Below are 21,971 nucleotides of genomic sequence, written 5' to 3' on the forward strand. Positions count from 1 at the left end.
ATGAAGGGGGGAATCACTTCAAAGTATGTATATGCATGAGAAATTTTACATTAACAAGGCATAAATGGCAGGAAACTTCCAGAAAATAAATGAGTGCAAGTTGAGACAGAATCCATCTGGAAGAAACAGGATGCTCACCTGTGGAGCAGAGCTAGGAAGGAAACTATGCATCAAGCAGACAGTTTTGTATTTGGTCAGATCGAGGTGACCTGCGAGGCTTCTTCTGCTCTTCTGTATCTCTAAAAATAGCCTGTAAATAAAAATGCATGCCATTCTACTAGATTTTTCTCTCTTAGATACCAGTTTGGGAAGCAATCCAGTCCCGGAGGGCAGTCACTCTGGTATAAACACCAGGCTTGTAGGGTTTCCCACATTCATCTCCCCAGCTCACGATTCCAGCCAGATACCAAATATCTCTAGAATCTGAACTAACCAGTGGTCCTCCAGAGTCGCCCTAAAGGAGAAAAAAGAGATTAGTCATTAATAATTCATTCATTACAGAGAAATTTGCTATTTTTCTTGTATCTTGAGTTCAATGAAAGGACAGGTTTTGAAAATTCTTTAGTGTGTTGAAATGCAGAAATGATTCCCTGTAAGTCACAACTCACATAAAGAAGGAGCTTCACCACCTGGAGAACTGGCTTAGCCTCAGTGTTCAGTACATTGTGATTAAAGGCTCCATCTCTTTGGAGAATTGTATTCTTAACCTACCTGGTACATCTGACAAAATCATTCCCCATACTGGTTGCCTCTTTATCAGTGTCACATAGCTCCCAAAATAAGGGTGATTCGTTTATTATTGATAATGAGCACAGACAGTATAGTCAAATACCTGGGCTTAAATCTCAAGTCTGACCCTTCCAAGCTGGCTAAGACCTTTAATTTACTTATTTGAAATGCTACTAATAATACCTACCTCTTATGATTGTTTTGAAGATTATATAAGAGTGTGTGAAGTGCTTAGCACAGAGCCTGGCACAGAGCAGAACTTAGCAAATACATATACAAAACCATAATTTCCAACTGTTAATATCGTGAACTCCAGAGGGTTGTTTCTTTATACATATTCTAAAAACAAGATACTGGCTAATCATTCCTCAGATTCCTGGGATCTCTACTTAGTGACCACCCATTACCAAGTGTTCAGCATCCTATGAAGCTCTTAATTAATTAACATACTATTTCATTAACTCCTATGATTCTTGCAACAAAGTATGGGGTTGGATTTCATTGTGTTCATTTTAGCAATAAGGAAACTGAAACACATAGCAATTACTTTGCCTGATGTCACGTGTTAGTGTGGCAGAATTTGAATTTGAAACTCAGAAGCCCATGTTTTTCCCCTCTACATTATATAAACTTCCTTGTGAACTTTCTTTTGTAAAAATATTAATTAATACTTATAATAACTGAATTTTAAACAGCGTGTTTGTGATTTTTAAGTCAATTACCAACAAGTGTTTACTGATGTCATATGTGGTAGGTAGGACATATAAAAAGAGTGGAAACATACAGGCCTTGCCCTCAAGAGGCCTACAATCTACATACAGAGATAAGATGTACCGTATGATGTTATTTAAAAAATAATCATTTTGATCATTGAAACCTAAGCCTTTATGAAGACAGAGCAGTTTAGCATGAAGAAATAATAGATGCCAGAGAAAACATGAAGATGTCTTAAAATAAAGTAATAAAAAAAACCCTAAAACATAGCAATGTATCCAACAACATTACAATTGTACTTTTCAAGATACAATTACTTGTCATTAATTCTCTGGTTGCATAGCCTTTGAGGGTCTGTTGTCTATCTCTAACACTATTTTTTGCCATAAATCCTATTATTTTTAGTGAATGATTTAGTGAGAAATGGAACAGAAAGTTTATTTAGGAATGCATATAACAGAAACTTTTAAAATCAGAAGCCAAACTATGAAGCAACTTCAGTGATCAAGATATGAAGTAAATAATGGAATAAATTGAGGTGTTAACAAAAGGAATGCAGACAAAAGGGATAAATATGGAAGATATGATAAAGAGGGAAAATATTCTAGAACTTTATTGACTCCGTGTGAAGGAGATAGAAGAGTAAAAGACACGAAGAATGATCAAACCAGGTAATATGAATGAGGAACTTGAAAATGGAGAATCTGGTTAACATCGCATGATGCCTGCTGAGTTTGTGATGGCATAAATACAAATGTTAGACTTATATTAACAACTTAAAACATATAAATAAAAATAGTTTGGGAGTAGTGGAAATATGAGACTAGATTTGGGCAAGAGGTTAATTCTGGGCGAATGGATTTAGAATGAAGTGCTGCAGCAGGGGACGGAGAGAGAGGGTGAGCATATTTCAGGATCGTAGAACCCAGTGAAGGATCATATTCTAACAGCCAAATGCCACTGAAGTGAGAAAGAGTAGGAGACCCAAGCAAAGATTTTTGCATGTGGTTATTGATGATTTTCGAGATATTAAAATATAGGGAGCAGGTCAAGTAGCAAAACTGTGAATGTTAGACATAAAAGAGATAAAATGGATGCTAGGTCCCTCCAAAGATAGAAAAGTAGGATAATATAATCACAAGGATAAACTTTTTCTCATCTTTAATTCCTCAAATTTGTGAAGAACATTCACCTTTATACCATTATCAAAATGGCATTGTAGAATAAGGGATATATTTTCAGATGAAATTATTTAACTTCTGGCATTTACTTCAAAATAGACTTGGACTTTTGTGGTGGAGGGGAGGATTGAGGATATCATGTTAGAATATACAGGGATAAAATAATGCATTGAAAATTGTTGAAGCTGAGTGATGAGTGCATGGGGGTTCATTATACTGTTCTCTCTACTTTTGCATACATTTTAAATTTAAAAATAAAAGACTTAAGAAGCATACAGCTGTTCCTATGAAACTTTTAATACCAAAGTTACTGTTAATAGAAGCTGAGGTATGTGAATGAAGGTCATAAATGATGATCACAAATGTGAAAACACAAGATGTTTTCAATAGTTTTAGTAAAGTTAGAGGCAAGTAGGATGAGGGGATTAAGACAAGAGAAGAACTATAATAATATCTAAACAATGATTATAGATTGTAGATCAATGTTTGATTATGTCTATCAAAATGTTATATAAAATACAATTGAGTCTCATTATTCATGGTAGTTATGTTCTCTGAAATTGCTGCATACACTAAATTAGTAAATAATGGATCACCATCACTCCTAAGGGAAATATAGGTTAAATTTCCATGACCCCTTTGGTTAGGTTCTTGTCAATTGATCAACACATAACCACATCTTATGTGTGTTTCTGTTTCAAGTCACCTTATTTAACATATATGATTGATTAATTAACATTGAACCCACAACCAACAGCACTATAACTCGTGCCTGAGTAAGGTTTATCTAACATATACATTTTCTCAATAGCACATCACAGCCTTCTTGCTCTTCATTTTAGACTATACACTTAGGGACTATTTTAAATAGCAGAATAACCAACAAAAATGTGGGAAATGTGGCATTAAATAGTCCACAAAAGGATATAATATTATGGTGTTAAAGGTAAACAAGAAGGCAGCATCACCTCTTTCTACCTGAGGTGGGAACATGCTCATTGGGTGACTCAAATATTTTGCCACTCTCGCTGTGTTCAGGTATGATCGTGAAAGTGCCTTAAGTATTGACTTTGGATTTTCAAACAAATCTTAGCAAGTAGATGAATTCACATGTACAGAATCTGCAAGTAAGGAGGATCAAGTGTAATTTCCAGTGAACCTTCTATTGTTTGTTTTATTTTAGTAGGTTTATTTATAGAATCAACTTGAATTCCCTATAGAATTTTGTAATAGAACCTATCTACACTGCATCATGTCTTCCTTTATGTACAAACAGAGCCTCAGAGCAGAAAAAAGAAACACAATGAAATGAGTTTAATCTTGAGTATTTGCCAGAAGTGTGCAGAAAGGTCAATTGGGTGAAAGAGCTTAGTAACCAACTGAGCAATACTAAAGTGATTGACCCAGAGGTAAATGTTGAGGAAGGACTATGGTGAAGTGGACTGTACTTTAAGGGCAGTTAAACCAATGAAGGGAACAAACAGGTGCAGTATATTATATAAGAGAAAGAGAAATTGAAAGTTGAAGAAAATCTCAAAAATTAATCATATCCACTCTCTGAATCCAAACTGAAAAGCATACAGAATAGCATATAATTTCAAAGACTAATATGAGGCTTAGAGAACACATTAAACATAAGAGCTGTCAAATCACAAAATAAAAGTTATAGAGGTATTTTGGGATTTACCCAAAGCATTAGTTATTGATCCCCTCCAAGGTCTTATCAGCAATGTGCCTAAGGACATAGAGTTCATGGTTGTCATATCTGGCAAAGGTACAAAGTCAACAGTAATAGCCTGTGTGCTGAAAAGCAAAATCGGAGTTCAATAAGATGTCTATGCTGTGGAACAACATGGAATATGCTTATTCCTTTTACCCAAACTAAATACCTCTAAAAAAAATAAAAATAGAACCCTGTACATTAAAAATAAAACAAAAATAAAAAGATTCTGCATCCTGGTCGGCTTGGCTAAGCAGTTAGAGCATCGGCCCACGGACCAGAGAGTCCCAGGTTTGGTTCCCACTAAGGGCACACACCTTGGTTGCTGTTTGTGTCCGGCCCCGGTTGGGGTCGTGTGGGTGGCAACCAATCAATACGTTTCTCTCACATCAATGTTTCTCTCTCTCTCTTCCTTCCTCTCTCCCTCCTGCTCTATCTGAAGATAAATGCAGAAATGTCCTCGAGTAAGGATTAAAAAAAAAAAGATTCTGAGCCATGGCTGGTATGATTCAGTTGGTTGGAGCATCAATGGGTACACCAAAAAGTCTCAGGTTTGATTCCAGTCAGGGTACATGCCTGGGTTACAGGTTCGGTACCCAGCTGGGGCACCTGTGACAGGCAACCAAACACTGTTTCTCTCTCTCTCTCTCTCTCTCTCTCTCTCTCTCTCTCTCTCTCACCATTTCTCTCTCTCTCTCTTTCTCTCTTAGAGTGTGTGTGTGTGTGTGTGTGTGTGTGTGTGTGTGTGTGTCTCAAATCAATACATATATCTTTGGGTGAAGATTAAAAAAACTTTTGTTAAAGAATCTGAAAGGTAGAATGAAGAAGGTAGATAAGCTAAGAACCTCAGGACTCAAAGAATGATAGAGCAGTGAGCTCCCTGGACCCTGAATTTTTTCCCCCTACTTAACTTATCCTGGGCATGGAGCTAAAGAAACCAACAACCTGGCAACCTGGCAATAGGTTCAAATGAAAAGGATTCTCAAGAAACGCCTTCTTTCTCTAATCATAAAACCGCAGGGGGGAACCTGGGAAGACAAAAAGCAATTCAACAATATTCTCTCCACTCCAGCCAAACACAGAAAAATACCGTGGCCCCATTTCAACCCCCGTTAGCACAGGCAAAGCAGGGAGCTTGGATTCCACCCTTACCAGGTGGACGTACGGTCCAATCCCTCACTACACTGGTTTTAGAGAAGCTCAGTGGGAAGCCAGACTATCATTCGTGCCAAGTGACAACAAAGGCCTCCTCCATTTCCCCCATAGTGACCAGCTGGGGAACATGGACTATAGTCCAGTGGTAATGAGGCATAACTCTCTCTCCCAGTGTAATGTCAGAGGAGACCTGGTGGAGAGTCAGGACTGTCACAACTGCTAAGCAGTAATGAGGCCACTACCCCATGTCATTAGTGGAGGCCAGAAGGGGAGCAGCAACAAGGTGCTCCAACCAGCATGGTAACAGAGGCCTAGTGGGAGTCTGAAATTTCACCACCACCACTAATGAGGCTCTACTCCCCTACCCAGGTGTCGAGGGAGGATGAGTGGGAAACGAGGTAGCACCTCCTTTCTTATCCAGTGCAATGTCAGAAGAGGCCTGCTGAAATAGATTTAAGTGAGATCCAGAGTCTCATAACAATACTCAAAATGTCAATGATTTAAAAGTCCAACCATGAACCAAAAAAATCTCAAATGAAAGAAGGCAACCAGCACACACTAACACTGAGGTGGCACAGGTATCGGAATTATCTGACAAAGACTTTAAAGCACCCATTGCAACAATGTATTCATGAGCAGTTACCACCATGCTTGAAACATACAAAATAAGAAGTTTCACAAATAAATAGCAGATATAAAAAAGAATCAAATGGAAATTTTGAAACTGAAAAATACAATGATCAAAATAAAAAATTAAAAACCCACTATATGGGCTTAACAGAAGAATGGAGATGATAAAATAAAATAAAATTTTTTTTTTTAATCAGTAAATTGTCCTGGCCTGGTAGCTCATTTGGTTGGAGTATCATCCTATACACCAAAAAGGTTGCTGGTTCAATTCCTAGTTAGGGCACATACTTATGTTGCAGGTCCAATCCCCAGTCAGGGTGTGTATGAAATATAACTAGCCAACCTATTCAGTTGTATATTTCTCTCTCTCTCCTCCCTCTCTCCCTCCATTTCTCTCTCTAAATAAAAGTCAATAAACATATGCTTGGGTGAGGATTTTTTTAAAAAATCAATGAACTTGAAGCTAGAATGACAGAAATTACCCAATCTGAACAACAGAGAGAAAAAAAGAAAAAATGAACAACAGGTGTCCAGGGACCTCTGAGACTATAACAAAAGGACTAACATTTCTGCCATTACAGTCCCTAAAGGAGACAGAAGTAAAATGGGTGTTGGTGGAGCTAAAAAGTATTCAAATAAATAATGGCTGAAAATTTCCCAAATTTGTCAAAGCACAGAAACCTGCAGATTAAAAAGCTGAGCAGACACAACCCCAGCATTAGAGGCTCAGGAGCAGACATCCATCCCCAGGCAGCAGCAGCACAGAGCAGTAGCTGAGACCCATTCCCAGCAGCACTAGCAGAGGGTGATCAGGAGCTGAGCCCCACCAGGTAGCAGTGCACCCTAACAGTACACCAGCAGGACCCATGTGCACTAGCCACCCATCCTGGTGAGATCCACATGCCCCAGCAGCCACATACTGGTGGGACCCAGGCACCAGTGGGACCTTTGCACCCAAGCAGCACCTACCAGGACAAACCAATACCAGCCACCAGCAGTCAATCCTCTAGGACCCACAGCAGGCAAGAGGTGCCACACACCAAAACATTCTAGGAGACACCACAGCTTTATTTGATACACACATCTGCCTACACATCCCAACATCTCTCACTGGGCCTCGAAATATCAGACAGCTAAAATGGTGAGACAAAGAAACAACATCCAAATTAAAGAAAAGGAGGGATCACCAGAAAAGGAACTACAGGAAATGGAAGAAAGCAATTTGTCAGATAAAGAATTCAAAGCAATGATTCTAAGGGTGTTCAAACAATTCAGTGAGAACTACAAGCAACTTCATGAGAATTATAAAGAGCTCAACAGGAACTATATCAGCTTAAAAAAAGAGGTAGAAGCTATGAACAAAAATCAAGAGGAAATAAAGAATAAAATAGCTGATATGAAAAATACCTTAGAAGGATTCAATAGTAGATTAGAAGAAGCTGAAGACTGAATCAGTGAGTTAGAAGACATGGTAGAAAAAAATACCCAAATAGAGCAGCAAATGGGGGAAAATATTAAAAAACAAGAGGAGAGTTTAAGGGAGCTGTTGGACAATTCAATATGTAACAACATTCATATCATAGGGGTACCAGAAGGAGAAGACTCAAAGAAAGGAATAGAGAACCTGTTTAAAGAAATAATGACAGAAAACTTCCTCAATTTCATGAAGGAAAAGGTCACACAAATCCAGGAAACACAGAGAGTCCCAAGCAAGATGAATCCCAAAAGACCCACAGCTAGACACATCATAATTTAAATGGCAACCATTAAAGACAAAGAAAGAATCTTAAAGGAAGCAAGAAAGAGACAGAATATTATCTACAAGGGAGCTCCCATTAGACTGTCAGCTGATTTCTCAGTAGAAACACTGCAGGCAAGATGGGAGTGGCATGACGTATACAAAGTAATGGAAGGCAAGGGACTGAATCCAAGACTACTCTATCCAGCAAGGCTATTGTTTAAAATTGAAGGAGAAATAAGAAGCTTCATAGACAAAAAAATGCTAAAGGAATACACCACCATCAAACCAGCACTGCAAGAAATGCTAAAGGGACTGCTGTGAGAAGAAGAAAGAGAGAGAGAGAGAGAGAAAGAAACAGGCATAAAATAAAAATGGCAACTAATAAGTATCTATCAATAATAACCTTAAATATAAATGGCTTAAATGCTCCAATCAAAAGACATAGGGTAGCTGATTGGATAAGAAAACATGACCCATGTGTATGCTGTCTACAAGAGATCCACCTCAAAACAAAAGACACAGACAAGATGAAGGTGAAGGAATTGAAAAAAAATTTCTAAGCAAATGGAAATGAAAAGAAAGTTGGTTTAGCAATACTTATATCTGATAAGATAGACTTCAACGTGAGGCCCATAATAAGAAACAAAGAAGGTCGCTACATAATATTAAAAGGATTAATCCAAAAGAGGATACAACCCCGGTAAACATATATGCACCAAATACAGGGGCACCAAAATATATTTAAAGACTTCTGGAGGACTTCAAGAGATGGATCAATAACAATACAATCATAGTGGGTGACTTTAACACCCTATTGACACCACAGGATAGATCTTCTAGACAAAAATTTAACAAGGACACAGAGTTCTTAAATGACAAACCAGATCAGTTGGACCTAATTGATATTTACAGAACATTTCACCCCAAAGCTGCAGAATATACATTCTTCTCAAGTGCACATGGGACATTCTCCAAGACAGACCATGTGTCAGGACACAAAGTAAGTCTCTACAAATTCAATAAAATTGAAGTGATATCAAGCATCTTCTCAAATCACAATGGCATGAAACTAGAAATCAATTATAACAAAACACACAAAAACATTCAAACACATGTAGGCTAAATAGCATGTTGTTAAACAATGAATGGGTTACCAAGGAGATCAAGGAAGAAATTAAAAACTTCCTGGAAACCAATGAAAACGAACACATAGCAACACAAAATCTAAGGGACACAGCAAAAGCAGTCCCGAGAGGGAAGTTCAGAGCACTACAGGCCTACCTCAAGAAACAAGAAAAATTCCTAATTGACTTTCTACAACTTAAAGAATTACAAAGTAAACAAACAAACAACAAAAATACCCAAAGCAAGTATAAGGGAAAAAATAGTAAAGGTCAGAGCAGAAATAAACGACATAAACACTAAAACAACAGTTCAAAAGATCAATGAAACAAAGATCTGGTTCTTTGAAAAGATAAACAAGATTGATGGACCCTTTGCCAGACTCACCAAGGAACAAAGAGAGAGGACCCAAATGAACAAAATCAGAAATGAAAGAGAATAACATTTGACACCACAGAAATACAAAGGATCATCAAAACATACTATGAACAATTATACGCCAACAAATTGGACAATCTAGGAGAAATGGACAAATTTCTAGAAACACACAAAAACTGTGCCTGGAAGAGATAGAAAACTTGAACAGACAAATAACAGCTAAGGAAATTGAAGCTGTAATCAAGAATCTCCCAGCAAACAAAAGCCCAGGCCCAGACGGCTTCACAGGAGAGTTTTAATGAACATTCAAAGATCTAACACCCATTCTACTCAAACTATTCCAAAAAATCCAAGAAGATGGAACACTTCCAAACTCATTTTTTGAGGCCAGCATAATTCTAATTCCAAAACCAGAAAAAGACACTATAAAGAAAGAAAACTACAGACCAATATCCCTGATGAACACAGACGCCAAAATCCTTAACAAAATATTAGCAAATCAGATCCAGCAATACATCAAAAAAATTATGTATCATTACCAAGTGGAATTCATCCCAGGGAGGCAAGGATAGTACAATATTCACAAATCAATAAATGTGATACACCACATAAACAAAATGAAAGATAAAAACCATAAGATCATATCAATAGATGCTGAAAAGCATTTGACAAAATCCAGCACCCATTTCTGATAAAAACGCTCAGCAATGTGGGAATAGAGGGATCATATCTTGACATAATAAAGGCCATATATGAAAAACCTACAGCCAACATCATACTCAATGAGCAAAAACTACAAACACAACCCTTAAGAACAGGGAAGAGACAGGGATGCCCACTTTCATCATTCTTATTTAACATAGTACAGGAAGTCTTAGCCACAGCAACTAGACATGGAAAAAAAAAAAACAAAAAAACATAAAAGGGATCCAAATTGGAAAGGAGGAAGTGAAACTGTCATTATTTGCAGATGACATAATACTGTACATAAAAAACCCGGAAGACTCCATCAAAAATTTACTCGGTTTAATAAATGAATTTGGCAAAGTAGCAGGATACAAAATTAACATGAAGATATCAACAGCATTCTTATACACCAACAATGAACTCACAGAAAGAGAAACATAAAAGCAATCCCATTTACCATTGCAGCAAAAAAATTAAGATACCTAGGAATAAACTTAACCAAAGGAGTAAAAGACCTATTCACAGAAAACAACAGGACACTGAAAAAAGAGAGAAAGAGAGAAAAAAGTGGAAGCATATACCTTGTTCATGGATTGGAAGAATTAACATCATTGATATGCCCATACTACCCAAAGCAATCTATAGATTCAATGCAATCCCCATCAAAATACCAATGCCATACTTCACAGACTAGAACAAATACTCAAAAGTTTATGTGGAATCAAAAAAGACTCTGAATACCTACAGCAATCTTGAAAAAGAACAAAGGAGGAAGGATCACAATACCAGATATCAGGTTATACTACAAAGCCATAGTAATCAAAACAGCCTGGTACTGGCACAAGAACAGGCGTATAGATCAATGGAAGAAAACAGAGAACCCAGAAATTGACCCAAGTCATTATGGACAATTAATATTTGACAATGGTGGCAAGAGCATACAGTGGAGTCAAGACAGCCTCTTCAATAAACGGTGTTGGGAAAATTGGACAGCTACATGCAAAAAAATGAAGCTAGACCACCAACTTACACCATACATAAGAATAAACTCAAAATAGATAAAAGACTTAAATGTGACTCATGAATACATAAAAATCCTAGAAGAAAATGTAGGCAACAAAATTTCAGACATCATACGCAGCAGAATTTTCACTGATACAACAACCTAAGGCAAGAGAAACAAAGGAGAAAATGAACACATGGAACTACATCAGGCTAAAAAGCTTCTGCACAGCAAAAGAAACAACCATCAAAAGGGAAAGGGAACCCACTATATGGGAGAGCATAATTGCCAATGATACATCAGATAAGGGGTTAATTTCCAAAATATATACAGTACTCACACAACTCAACAAAAGGAAGACAAAGAACCCAATTAAAAAATGGGCAGAGGACCTAAAGAGACACCTCTCCAAACAGCACATACTAATAAATGGCCAAGAAACATATGAAAAAATGCTCAGTGTCACTAATCATCAGAAAGATACAAATTAAAACAAATATGAGGTATCACTTCACACTTGTCAGAATGGTCACCATCAACAAATCGTCAAAAACAAGTACTGGTGAGGGTGTGGAGAAAAGGGGACTCCAGTGCACTGCTGGTGGTCATGCAGACTGGTGCAGCCACTATGGAAAACAATATAGTGTTTCCTCAAAGAAGTGAACTGCCATTTGACCCAGTGATCCCACTCCTAGTAATATATCCTAAGAAGCCTGGAACACCAACCAGAAAAAATATATGTACTCCTGTCTTCATTTACAATTGCTAAGATCTGGAAACAGCCCAAATAGTCATCAATAGATGAGTGGATAAAGAAGCTGTGGTACATATACAAAATGGAATACTATGCAGCTATAAGAAAGAAAGATCTCTTATCTTTGAGACGACAGGGTGTGACCTGGAGAGTATTATCCTAAGCAAAACAAGCCAATCAGAGAAAGAAAAATATCACATGATCTCCCTTACTTGTGGAATATATTGAACAAAATAGACCCAGCGACATAGAAGTAGGATACAGACTGAGAAACCTCCGAAGAAGGGAGTGGGGGAAGGAAAGAGATAAACAAAAGAACTTATATGCATGTATGCATAAACATGGACATAGACAATAACGTTGGGGAGGAAGCAGGATTGGGAGGAGGGTGCCAATGGGGCAAAAGGAGAAATATCTGTAACATAAATAAATAAATAAATAAATAAATAAATAAATAAGCTGAGCAAACTCCAAACAGGCTAACCCAGAGAAACCCATGCCAAGGCACATAATCAAATTTCTGAAAATCAAAGACAAAAAAAAAATCCTGGACACAGCAAAAAAGAAATGACACTTCATCTATAAGTGGAAAACAATGAATAACAGCAGATTCATGATTAGAAATCAAAGGAGGCCATGATTTAAGTGCTGAAAGAAAAGAACTGTCAATCCCAAATTCTATACCTGGCAAAATTATGCTTCAGAAATGAATAGTAAATAAAGTATTTTGCCAGATAAATAAAATCTAAGGGAATCTGTCACCAGCCTGTCCACACTAAAAGAATGGCTAAAGAAAGTTTCTGAAACAGAAATGATAAAAAAGAATCGTGGAAAACCAGAAAGAAAGAACAAAACTATGGCTAGATAGATTTTCCTTCTCTTGAGTTTTCTAAGTTATATTTGGCACTTGAAGCAAAAATATTGTCTGATGTGGTTCTCAATATATGTAGAGGATATATTTAATATTTATGTTTATTAATATTTAATATTTTAAATAAGAAAGGATAAATAGGTTTGAGGGGAGGTAAGTTTTCTGTTGTTCACTCCACTCAAACTAGTAAAATCTGCACACTGGTAGACTGTGATAAATTATGTGTGTATAACTTAGAGAAACCACAAAGTGTTTTCTTTACAAAGAGAGAGTCTAGTCAACACACTAATAGATAAATCAAAATGGAATTCTTTTAAAAAGTTACTGTATAATTCTGTTTATATAACACTCAAAATTACAAAATTATAGAGATGGAGAACAGATTAGTAATTGCCACGTGTTAGTGATAAAAGCGTGATGGGGTAGGAAAGTGGGTGTCACTATAAAGAAAGATCTTGGTAGTGTTGAAATAATTCTCACCTGCAGTAGTAGTTACACAAATCTACACATGTGATGAAATGCCATGGAACCAGAAGTACACACTGTACCAATGTCAATTTCCTAGCTTTTGTATTATACTATAGATATGTGAGATGTAACTATTGGAGGACATTGGGTGAAGGGTACATGAGAGCTCTCTGTATTGTATTTTCAATTTTCCATAAATCTATAATTTTTTTTCAAAATATAAGGTGAACAAAAAGCTATGCGGCATATTAATAGGCCAGCCCACTTACCTGGCATGCATCTCTTTTTCCTGACAAGGAGCCAGCGCATAGCATTCTAGGAGTTATAGTGTTATTGTAAACTTCAGGTTCATTACAGGTTTGAGTGTCTATGAGATTCACCTGCACTTGCCAAAGATGGTTTTGACTGATACCTAAAGGAAAAGTAATAGTCTTTATATTTGTTGACATACATATATTTTATAGACTTGAAGAAAATCTTTTATAATTATTGGACAGGATGCTGATATAGACTCTTAGAATATATAGGTTTTGGTTTGTTTTTTTTCAGATACAGTAATTATTTGGGGAGAGAATGCTATTTTATTTTAAATAAAATGTTAGGTACTTAGAAAAGAACCTCAAGTTGTGTAAGTAATTTCTTTTCCATTGTTAAGCTTAGAAGGTAATTTCAGTAGGAGGGCATGATGGTTTTAAGATTCTCTGATCTTCACAATTGAACATATTAATGATCATCATCTTTTATGTCATTAATCCCCTAGTAAAAATTTCAGACATGTTAACTCTTTCAGATACCTTACCAAGCACCATCACTGTAGTGATGCACTTGATAGTAACCTAAGGCTTGAAGGGATTTACATATCTTCTAAATGACTCAGTTCACAAGCAGAGCCTGATCTGGCTCAGGTCCATCCAACGCACTAACATATTTCGACATAATGACATTCCATTCTTTAAATTCCTTAGAATACATATTAGATTACAATGATTTCAGTTTCTCTTCAGATTCTCACCATCATTATGTAGTGCTCCAAATCCGGTCACAAACATCTCATCGCCTTGGCTGAACTCATGGGATGCATCAGGGAGACAAACTCGATGTACCGCATTTGTGTAGGGAACAGGACTAGAAAGCTCTACAACTGAAATATCATAGTCATGTGATAAATGTTCAAATTTTTCATGGACAATTATCCTCCGGATGCCATGTTTCATTTTAGGAGGATATACTGTTACTCCAAAGGAGGCGGTCCATCTGGTTGGGTCCTTATACCTAGGGAGGAAGATACAAAGAATAAATTGTACTTCACCATGCTACCAATACAATGATTTCCATGAAACAATGTAATCTGTCAATATGAGGGTTGTTTTTTTTTATTTTTTTTTTATTATAGTTTCTATGCATAGAAACAAACTCTTTGCAATCTGAGACTCTGGCTCATGGGTCAGATCAGATAGAAATGCCACAATGGCATGTTTCTAGAGACATACAAGCTACTTTACATGCTGAGTCACCACTCCAGATCTTAAGGCCTTTTGACACTTCTGGGCAACAGTGACTCCAAGGGACATATGAAAAACATATCATGTACAGAATGAGAGAAGTAAATGGATTCTTTCTGCACCAGGTCACCTACCCCACAAACATACACATTTCTCTGAAATCTAAAACGGCTGCACAATAATTTAACCAAGCATTACTATCCTGCATACTGTAGGTATTTTACACTGGGTAAAATAGTTTTTATTTCTGGGAATATAACTAGCCAACCTACTCAGTTATATAATTTGTTACTATCAGATTTCTTCATATTTAATTCTTATCATGGGAAATTTCCCCTTTGGGTCAAACCTACAATCCACTTAGCCTCCATCTCTCATAGATACGCAGCAGAGAGATATGACTCTTCTCTTTGATATCAAGCTCAAAGTCCAAAGATGACTTAAAATTCCTGCTTCCTCTGACAATTATTGTGTATTTTTTTCAAAGGATAATTGAAAAATTATCTTACATGGACTTCGATGCCATTTCCATTTCCAGACTATAAAAGCTCTTACTAAGGTTTCTGTGTTTCCCACTCTCTTTGTGATGTATATATCCTTTAATATATACTAAACTCATCTCTCTTAAATTTCATAAGGTATTTTCTTCCTGCCAAGCCCCAATGCACTCTGCTTACTCCCTCGCGAGGTTCAGAACTTACATTATAAAGCAGTGAGCAGCACTCACAAGCCATGTGCCATTAATTAAAGTTGCTCCGCAGCGATGGATCCCGTCCCATTGCAGGCTAGCTTGCCATGGCCATTCACCTTCTTCTACCTGTGTCCCACCAACAATCCTGACACTTGATTTTGAATTTTTATTCCTTCGAGTCCCACAACCTACCAAAGAGAGATGATGCATTAGTTAGCAGTTGTTTTTAAGTTTTAAATTATATTACTATGCATCTGTAACAAAAATAAATTAATTAATTTTTATTTATTTTATTTATTTATTTATTTTTATCCTCACTCGAGGACATTTTTCCATTTTTTGTACAGATAGAGTGGGAGGGAGAGAGAGGAAGAGAGAGAGAGAGAGAAACATTAATGTGAAAGGGACACATCGAGTGCCTGCCACCCGCACGACCAACCAGGGCCGGGGACAAACTGCAACCGAGGTACATGCCCTTAGCGGTAACTGAACCCGGGTGTCTCCGGACCGCAGGCCAATGCTCTAACCGCTGAGCCAAACTGGCCAGGGCAAATTAATTAATTTTTAAAAATTATGTTACTATGTTCCAAATTTTTCATACTTTGTGCTCCAGTAGTAGCAAACATTTTTCTTGTTTTTACCTTCCCTTAAACTATTGTGTTTCATTACTTAACTCTTATTCATGTTATGAGATTTAAGTCAGTCATTGCTTCCTCTAAGATGTCATCACTAACAGTTCCCCACACTCAAACTAGATTAGTTATGATTTTCTTTAATGTCTCCATTAAAAAAATAATAATACTCTCTTATATAGTGTGAGTATTTACTTCTCTTCCCCTCTCTCTCTCTGTATAATATATGTATAACAGGGTTTATTACAGGGTTTCTCAACTTTGGAAGTATTAACATTTGGGATGAATAGTTCTTAGTTGTGAGGGGCTGTCCTATGTATCATAGGATGTTTAGAAGAATCCCTGACCTATACATACTGGATACTAGTAGCACCTGCCCCACACACAATCGTGATAACTAAAAATGCCACCATGGGTCGTAATTCTTAGGGGGTCAAAATTGTTCATGTGTGAGAACTATTATTTTGGAATGATGTGTTCATGCACTAGTCCCTGTACATATAGTCCTGTTAGAGTATGAGCTTCTTTTATTTATTTATTTTATCCTCACTGGAAGACATTCTTTTCCATTCTTTGTTCAGATAGAGTGAGAGGGAGGGGGGCAGAGAGAGAGAGAGAAAGAGAGAGAGAAACCATGACGTAAAAGGGACACATCGAGCGGTCACCACCCACACGACCCAACCAGGGCCAGGAACAAACTGCAACCGAAGTATGTGCCCTTAGCGGGAACCGAACCCAGGTCTCTCTGGACCACAGACCGATGCTCTAACTGTTGAGCCAAACTGGCCAGGGCATGAGTTTCTTTTAGACAGGGATAATATTTCATCTTTTATATCCCTATCGCCTAACTCAGCACTAGCACAGAATAGGTTCCCAATAAATATTGGTGAAAAGAATACATTTCATTTGGGTGATGGGGTTATCCTTTGGTCTCATGCCTAGTTAAATTTATGAATCAACCAACATTCTGAACTGGTGAATAGCATCTTTCTATTCTTTTTTTTTTTTTTTTCATCCTCACCCGAGGACATTTTTGCATTTATATTCAGATAGAGTGGGAGGGAGAGATGGGGGAAGAGAGAAAGAAACATCCACGTGAGAGAGACACATTGACTAGTTGTCACCCACACGACCCCAACTGGGACCAGGGACAAACTGCAAACAAGGTACGTGCCCTTGGCAGGAAACGAACCCTGGACTCTCTGGTCCACAGGCCGATGCTCTAGCCGCTAAGCCAAACCAGCCACGGCTTTCCTCCCATCTTTTAAGACAAATATATTCTATACTAATTCTCTAACTATCAAATGTACCCTCTAAATCTTGGTGGAATACTCTACTATAGAGGAAGGGAAATAATAGGTCTAGGGCCAGTATTTTTAAAATACAAGTAAAGATGGTATCTGGGCCTTCAGTAATTTCATCAATATATGCTCTACCCCATAATAGCCTAAAATTTCCACAATATGAGATAGTAACATCAAGAAGATTTTATTTAGTGTAGAGTAACAAGTTTCTTCCTCTAGCTGAAAAATACCAACATGCAGATTACTTTTCTATAATCTTTAGAAAACATTTGTGAGCGTATATTATTGCTAACTTCAGTCAGACATTAAGAAGTGAGTATTTTTTGTCTCTTCTTTAACAACTGCACAACTCACTTCCACTATACATATGCCCATACATTTACTCCAAAATTCTCCCAATTTTGTTATTCTTTGGTAATAAAATGTGCTTAAGGGATAAGATAAAACATCATGAGCTGTGCACAGAACATTCAAATTATTCTGACCCTTAACACTCCATAAAGTAAGCCTAAGTAAGCTAGTGTTAACATTTTACACTGAAGTCATGCAGTTTTTATAAATATATTAAACTTACAATTGTTCAGAAAGTTGTCTGATTCTGTCTTGTTGATTTCTGAAAACACAGAAATGGTGAAAAGGGTCAGCTCATCAGAATTGCATAATGCCTCTGAATCCTTCAAATACCAAAGGCTGCTTAATTCTATTTTAAGATAGTATATTTCTAGGTTATAAAAAAAGTAACACAGTTATTTTATCATAGACATACTATGTGCATTGCCTTGGGGAAAAGAGAGATCTGAACAGTGTTTCTTAAACTTGAGTGTGAATAAGATTCACATAAGGGAGGAACCAAAAAATGGCGGCGGAGTGAACGGAGCTACACAGACCAGCTCCCAGAACCAAACTGGAATTACAACTATAACACAGACAATCGACGGAAAAAACCAACAGAAAAGCAGCTTGCGAGGACCATACAATGAAGGACACTGACTCCATCCAGGTAGGCTTGCGAAGGCGCGAGACGGGGGCTGGGAGCCCAAGGCCGGCAGCTCGGCAGCGGCCTTAGCTGGGAGCAGTGCCCTCGGGTTATACTCCCAGGCGGCTCCACAGCGCAGCCGGGACAGAGGCTGAAACAGCCACAGCCACTCACCTTGGGCTCCGGCAGAGGAGGGCGGACTGGACTGGAACTGTGTCGGGACGCTCGGGGTTTGGAGGGCACTCAGAGCTTTGGCTGAGTGCAGGCACACAGGACTGTGGCCACATTGCTCCTTCCCAGGGCTCTGAGGAGAGGCAGCAGCCCCTCCCTCCGAGATCCAACCCCACCCTGTGGGCCATTGAAATGCTAATTGAGGCTCACTAACAACCAGCATCTGCCCCACCCTCCTGAAAGCCCCTTGGCTGAGCACCAGAGGGAGTTTTTCAATCAACTGACAACCCAAAACTCATCAAGTAACCTGGACTGCTAGCCTCCAGGCAAAAAGCTAGAGGATAACAGTACCTTTCCTGGGCTGGCAACTTTAACCAGGAAAGTAAGACTTGACAGTGGTGTTCAACGTGGGTCCTCCCTCGCTCATCTAAACACAGGAGAGGGAGCCACAAACAGCAGAACACCAACACCCACAGGGAGAACTTGACAGGCTCCAAAGCCCACAGTGATAGCCAAAATGGTGAAACACAGAAACAGAAGCCAAATGAAAGAGCAAGAGACCTCCACCGAAAATGAGATCAATGTGGAGCAATTAGGCATGTTAACAGAGCTAGAATTCAGAGCCATGATCTTCAGGAAGCTGAACAGCATGAGTAAGGACATAGACACACTGAAAATAAGCCAATTGGAAATTAAAAACCAACAAGAAGAGATAAAAAATGACATATCAGAAATGAAAAACACATTGGAAGGTTTAAAAAGCAGAGTAGAGGAAGCTGAGGACCGGATCAGTGAATTAGAAGACAGGGTAGAAAAAATCAACCAATCAGAAAAACAAAAGGAAAAAAACTATTAAAAAACAGGAAGACAGCTTAAGAGAATTATGGGACAACTGGAAACGTAATAATATTCGCATCATAGGAGTCCCCGAAGAAGAAGAAAAGGAGCAAGGGATAGAGAATATATTCAAAAAAATAGTGAGAGAAAACTTCCCTAATTTGGTGAAAGAAGAAGGCATTCAAGTTCCAGAAACACAGAGAGTCCCAAGTAAGAAGTACCCAAACAGGCCCACACCAAGACACATAGTAATTAAAATGCCACAAATTAAAGACAAAGAGAGAATCCTAAAAGCAGCAAGAGAGAAGCAACAGGTTACCTACAAAGGGAAACCCATAAGGCTCTCAGCTGACTTCTCACAAGAAACACTACAGGCCAGAAGAGAATGGCATGAAGTAATCAAAGTCATGAAAAACAAGAATCTGAATCCAAGACTACTCTACCCAGCAAGGCTATCATTCAAAATAGAAGATCAAATAAAGAGCTTCCCAGACAAAAAAAGGCTAAGGGAATACATTAGCACCAAACCAGCACTGCAAGAAATGTTAAAAGGACTGCTGTAATTAGCAGTAGAAATGGGAAGAAAAATAGAACCACACTAAACAAAAATGGCAATAAATAAGTACATATCAATAATCACCTTAAACATAAATGGATTGAATGCTCCCATAAAAAGACACAGAGTAGCTGATTGGATAAGAAAGCAAGACTCATCTATATGTTGATTACAAGAGACCCACCTCTCAACAAAAGACTCACATAGGTTGAAAGTGAAGGGATGGAAAAAAAATTTTCCAAGCAAATGGAAAGCAAAAAAAAGCTGGGGTAGCAATTCTCATATCTGATAAAACAGATTTCAAAATGAAGACCATAACTAGAGACAAAGACGGCCACTACATAATATTGAAAGGATCTATCCAACAGGAAGATATAACCTTGATAAACATATATGCACCCAATATAGGAGCACCAAAATATATTAAAAATCTTCTGGAGGACTTCCAAGGAGAAATCGACAACAATACAATCATAGCAGGGGACTTCAACACCCCATTGACAGCACTGGATAGATCCTCTAGGCAAAAAATTAGCAAGGAAACAGAGACTCTAAATGAAGCACTAGACCAAATGGATTTAATAGATATCTACAGAGAATTACACCCCAAGGCTACAGAATACACATTCTTCTCAAGTGCACATGGGACATTCTCAAAGATAGACCACATGATAGGTCACAAACTAAATCTCTACAAGTTCAAGAAGATTAAAATCATATCAAGCATCTTCTCAGATCACAATGGCATGAAACTAGAAATCAATTGCAACAAGAACATGCAAAGACATTTCAACACATGGAAGGCTAAATAGCATGTTATTGAACAATGAATGGGTCACCGAGGAGATCAAGGAAGAAATTAAAAACTTCCTGGAAACCAATGAAAATGAACACACAACAACACAAAATCTATGGGATGCAGTGAAAGCAGTTCTGAGAGGGAAGTTCATAGCACTACAAGCCTACCTCAAAAAACAAGAAAAATTTCTAATTGACTGTCGAACCTCACAACTTAAAGAATTAGAAAGCAAACAAAAAGAAAACCCCAGAGCAAGTAGAAGGAAGGAAATAGTAAAGATCAGAGCAGAAATAAATGACATAGAGACCAAAAAAACAATTCAAAGGATCAATGAAACAAAGAGCTGGTTTTTCAAAAAGATAAACAAGATTGATGGACCCTTAGCTAGACTCACCAAGAAACAAAGAGAGAGAACCCAAATACACAAAATCAGAAATGAAAGAGGAGAAGTAACAACCAACACCACGGAAATACAAAAGATCATTAACAACTACTACGAACAACTATATGGCAACAAATTTGACAATCTAAGCGAAATGGACAAATTTCTAGAAACACACAGTCTCCCAAAACTATTCCCGGAAGAGATAGAAAACTTGAACAGACCAATAACAACTAAGGAAATTGAAGAGGTAATCAAGACTCTCCCAGCAAACAAAAGCCCAGGCCCAGATGGCTTCACGGGGGAGTTTTACCGAACATTCAAAAAAGAACTAACACCCATTCTCCTCAAACTATTTCAAAAAATTCAAGAAGAAGGAAGACTTCCAAACACGTTCTGTGAGGCCAGCATTATTCTAATTCCAAAACCAGAAAAAGACACTACGAAAAAAGAAAACTACAGGCCAATATACCTGATGAACATAGATGCCAAAATCCTGAACAAAATATTAGCAAATCGGATCCAGAATTACATCAAAAAAATTATTCAACATGACCAAGTGGGATTCATTCCAGGGATGCAAGGCTGGTACAACATTCGTAAATCAATAAACGTGATACACCACATAAACAAAATGAAGAATAAAAACCACATGATCATATCAATAGATGCTGAAAAAGCATTCGACAAAATCCAGCATCCATTTCTGATAAAAACGCTCAGCAATGTAGGAATAGAGGGATCATATCTCGACATAATAAAGGCCATATATGAAAGACCTACAGCCAACATCATACTCAATGGACAGAAACTAAAAACATTTCCATTAAGAACAGGAACAAGACAGGGATGTCCTCTTTCGCCACTCTTATTTAACATTGTACTGGAAGTCTTAGCCACAGCAATCAGACATGAAGAAAAAATAAAAGGGATCCAAATTGGAAAGGAGGAAGTGAAATTGTCATTAT

General features: G+C 37.7%; 1 protein-coding gene across 1 annotated transcript in view; it reads right to left on the minus strand.

The window, feature by feature from the left end:
• Positions 1-279: 279 nt before the first annotated feature.
• LOC118615484 (transmembrane protease serine 11E-like) overlaps positions 280-21,971 on the minus strand; it is a 51,287-nt gene continuing 29,595 nt past the window's right edge. The window contains exons 6-10 of the mRNA XM_036240469.1: positions 17,857-17,895; positions 15,357-15,534; positions 14,166-14,425; positions 13,423-13,565; positions 280-454 (exon numbers count right to left, since the gene is read on the minus strand). Coding sequence (XP_036096362.1) covers positions 293-454; positions 13,423-13,565; positions 14,166-14,425; positions 15,357-15,534; positions 17,857-17,895 — 782 coding nt within the window. The 3' untranslated portion in view covers positions 280-292. The remainder of the gene's footprint in view (positions 455-13,422; positions 13,566-14,165; positions 14,426-15,356; positions 15,535-17,856; positions 17,896-21,971) is intronic.

The sequence above is a fragment of the Molossus molossus genome, unplaced genomic scaffold, assembly GCF_014108415.1.
Source record: "Molossus molossus isolate mMolMol1 unplaced genomic scaffold, mMolMol1.p scaffold_m16_p_1, whole genome shotgun sequence".
Lineage (NCBI taxonomy): Eukaryota > Metazoa > Chordata > Mammalia > Chiroptera > Molossidae > Molossus > Molossus molossus.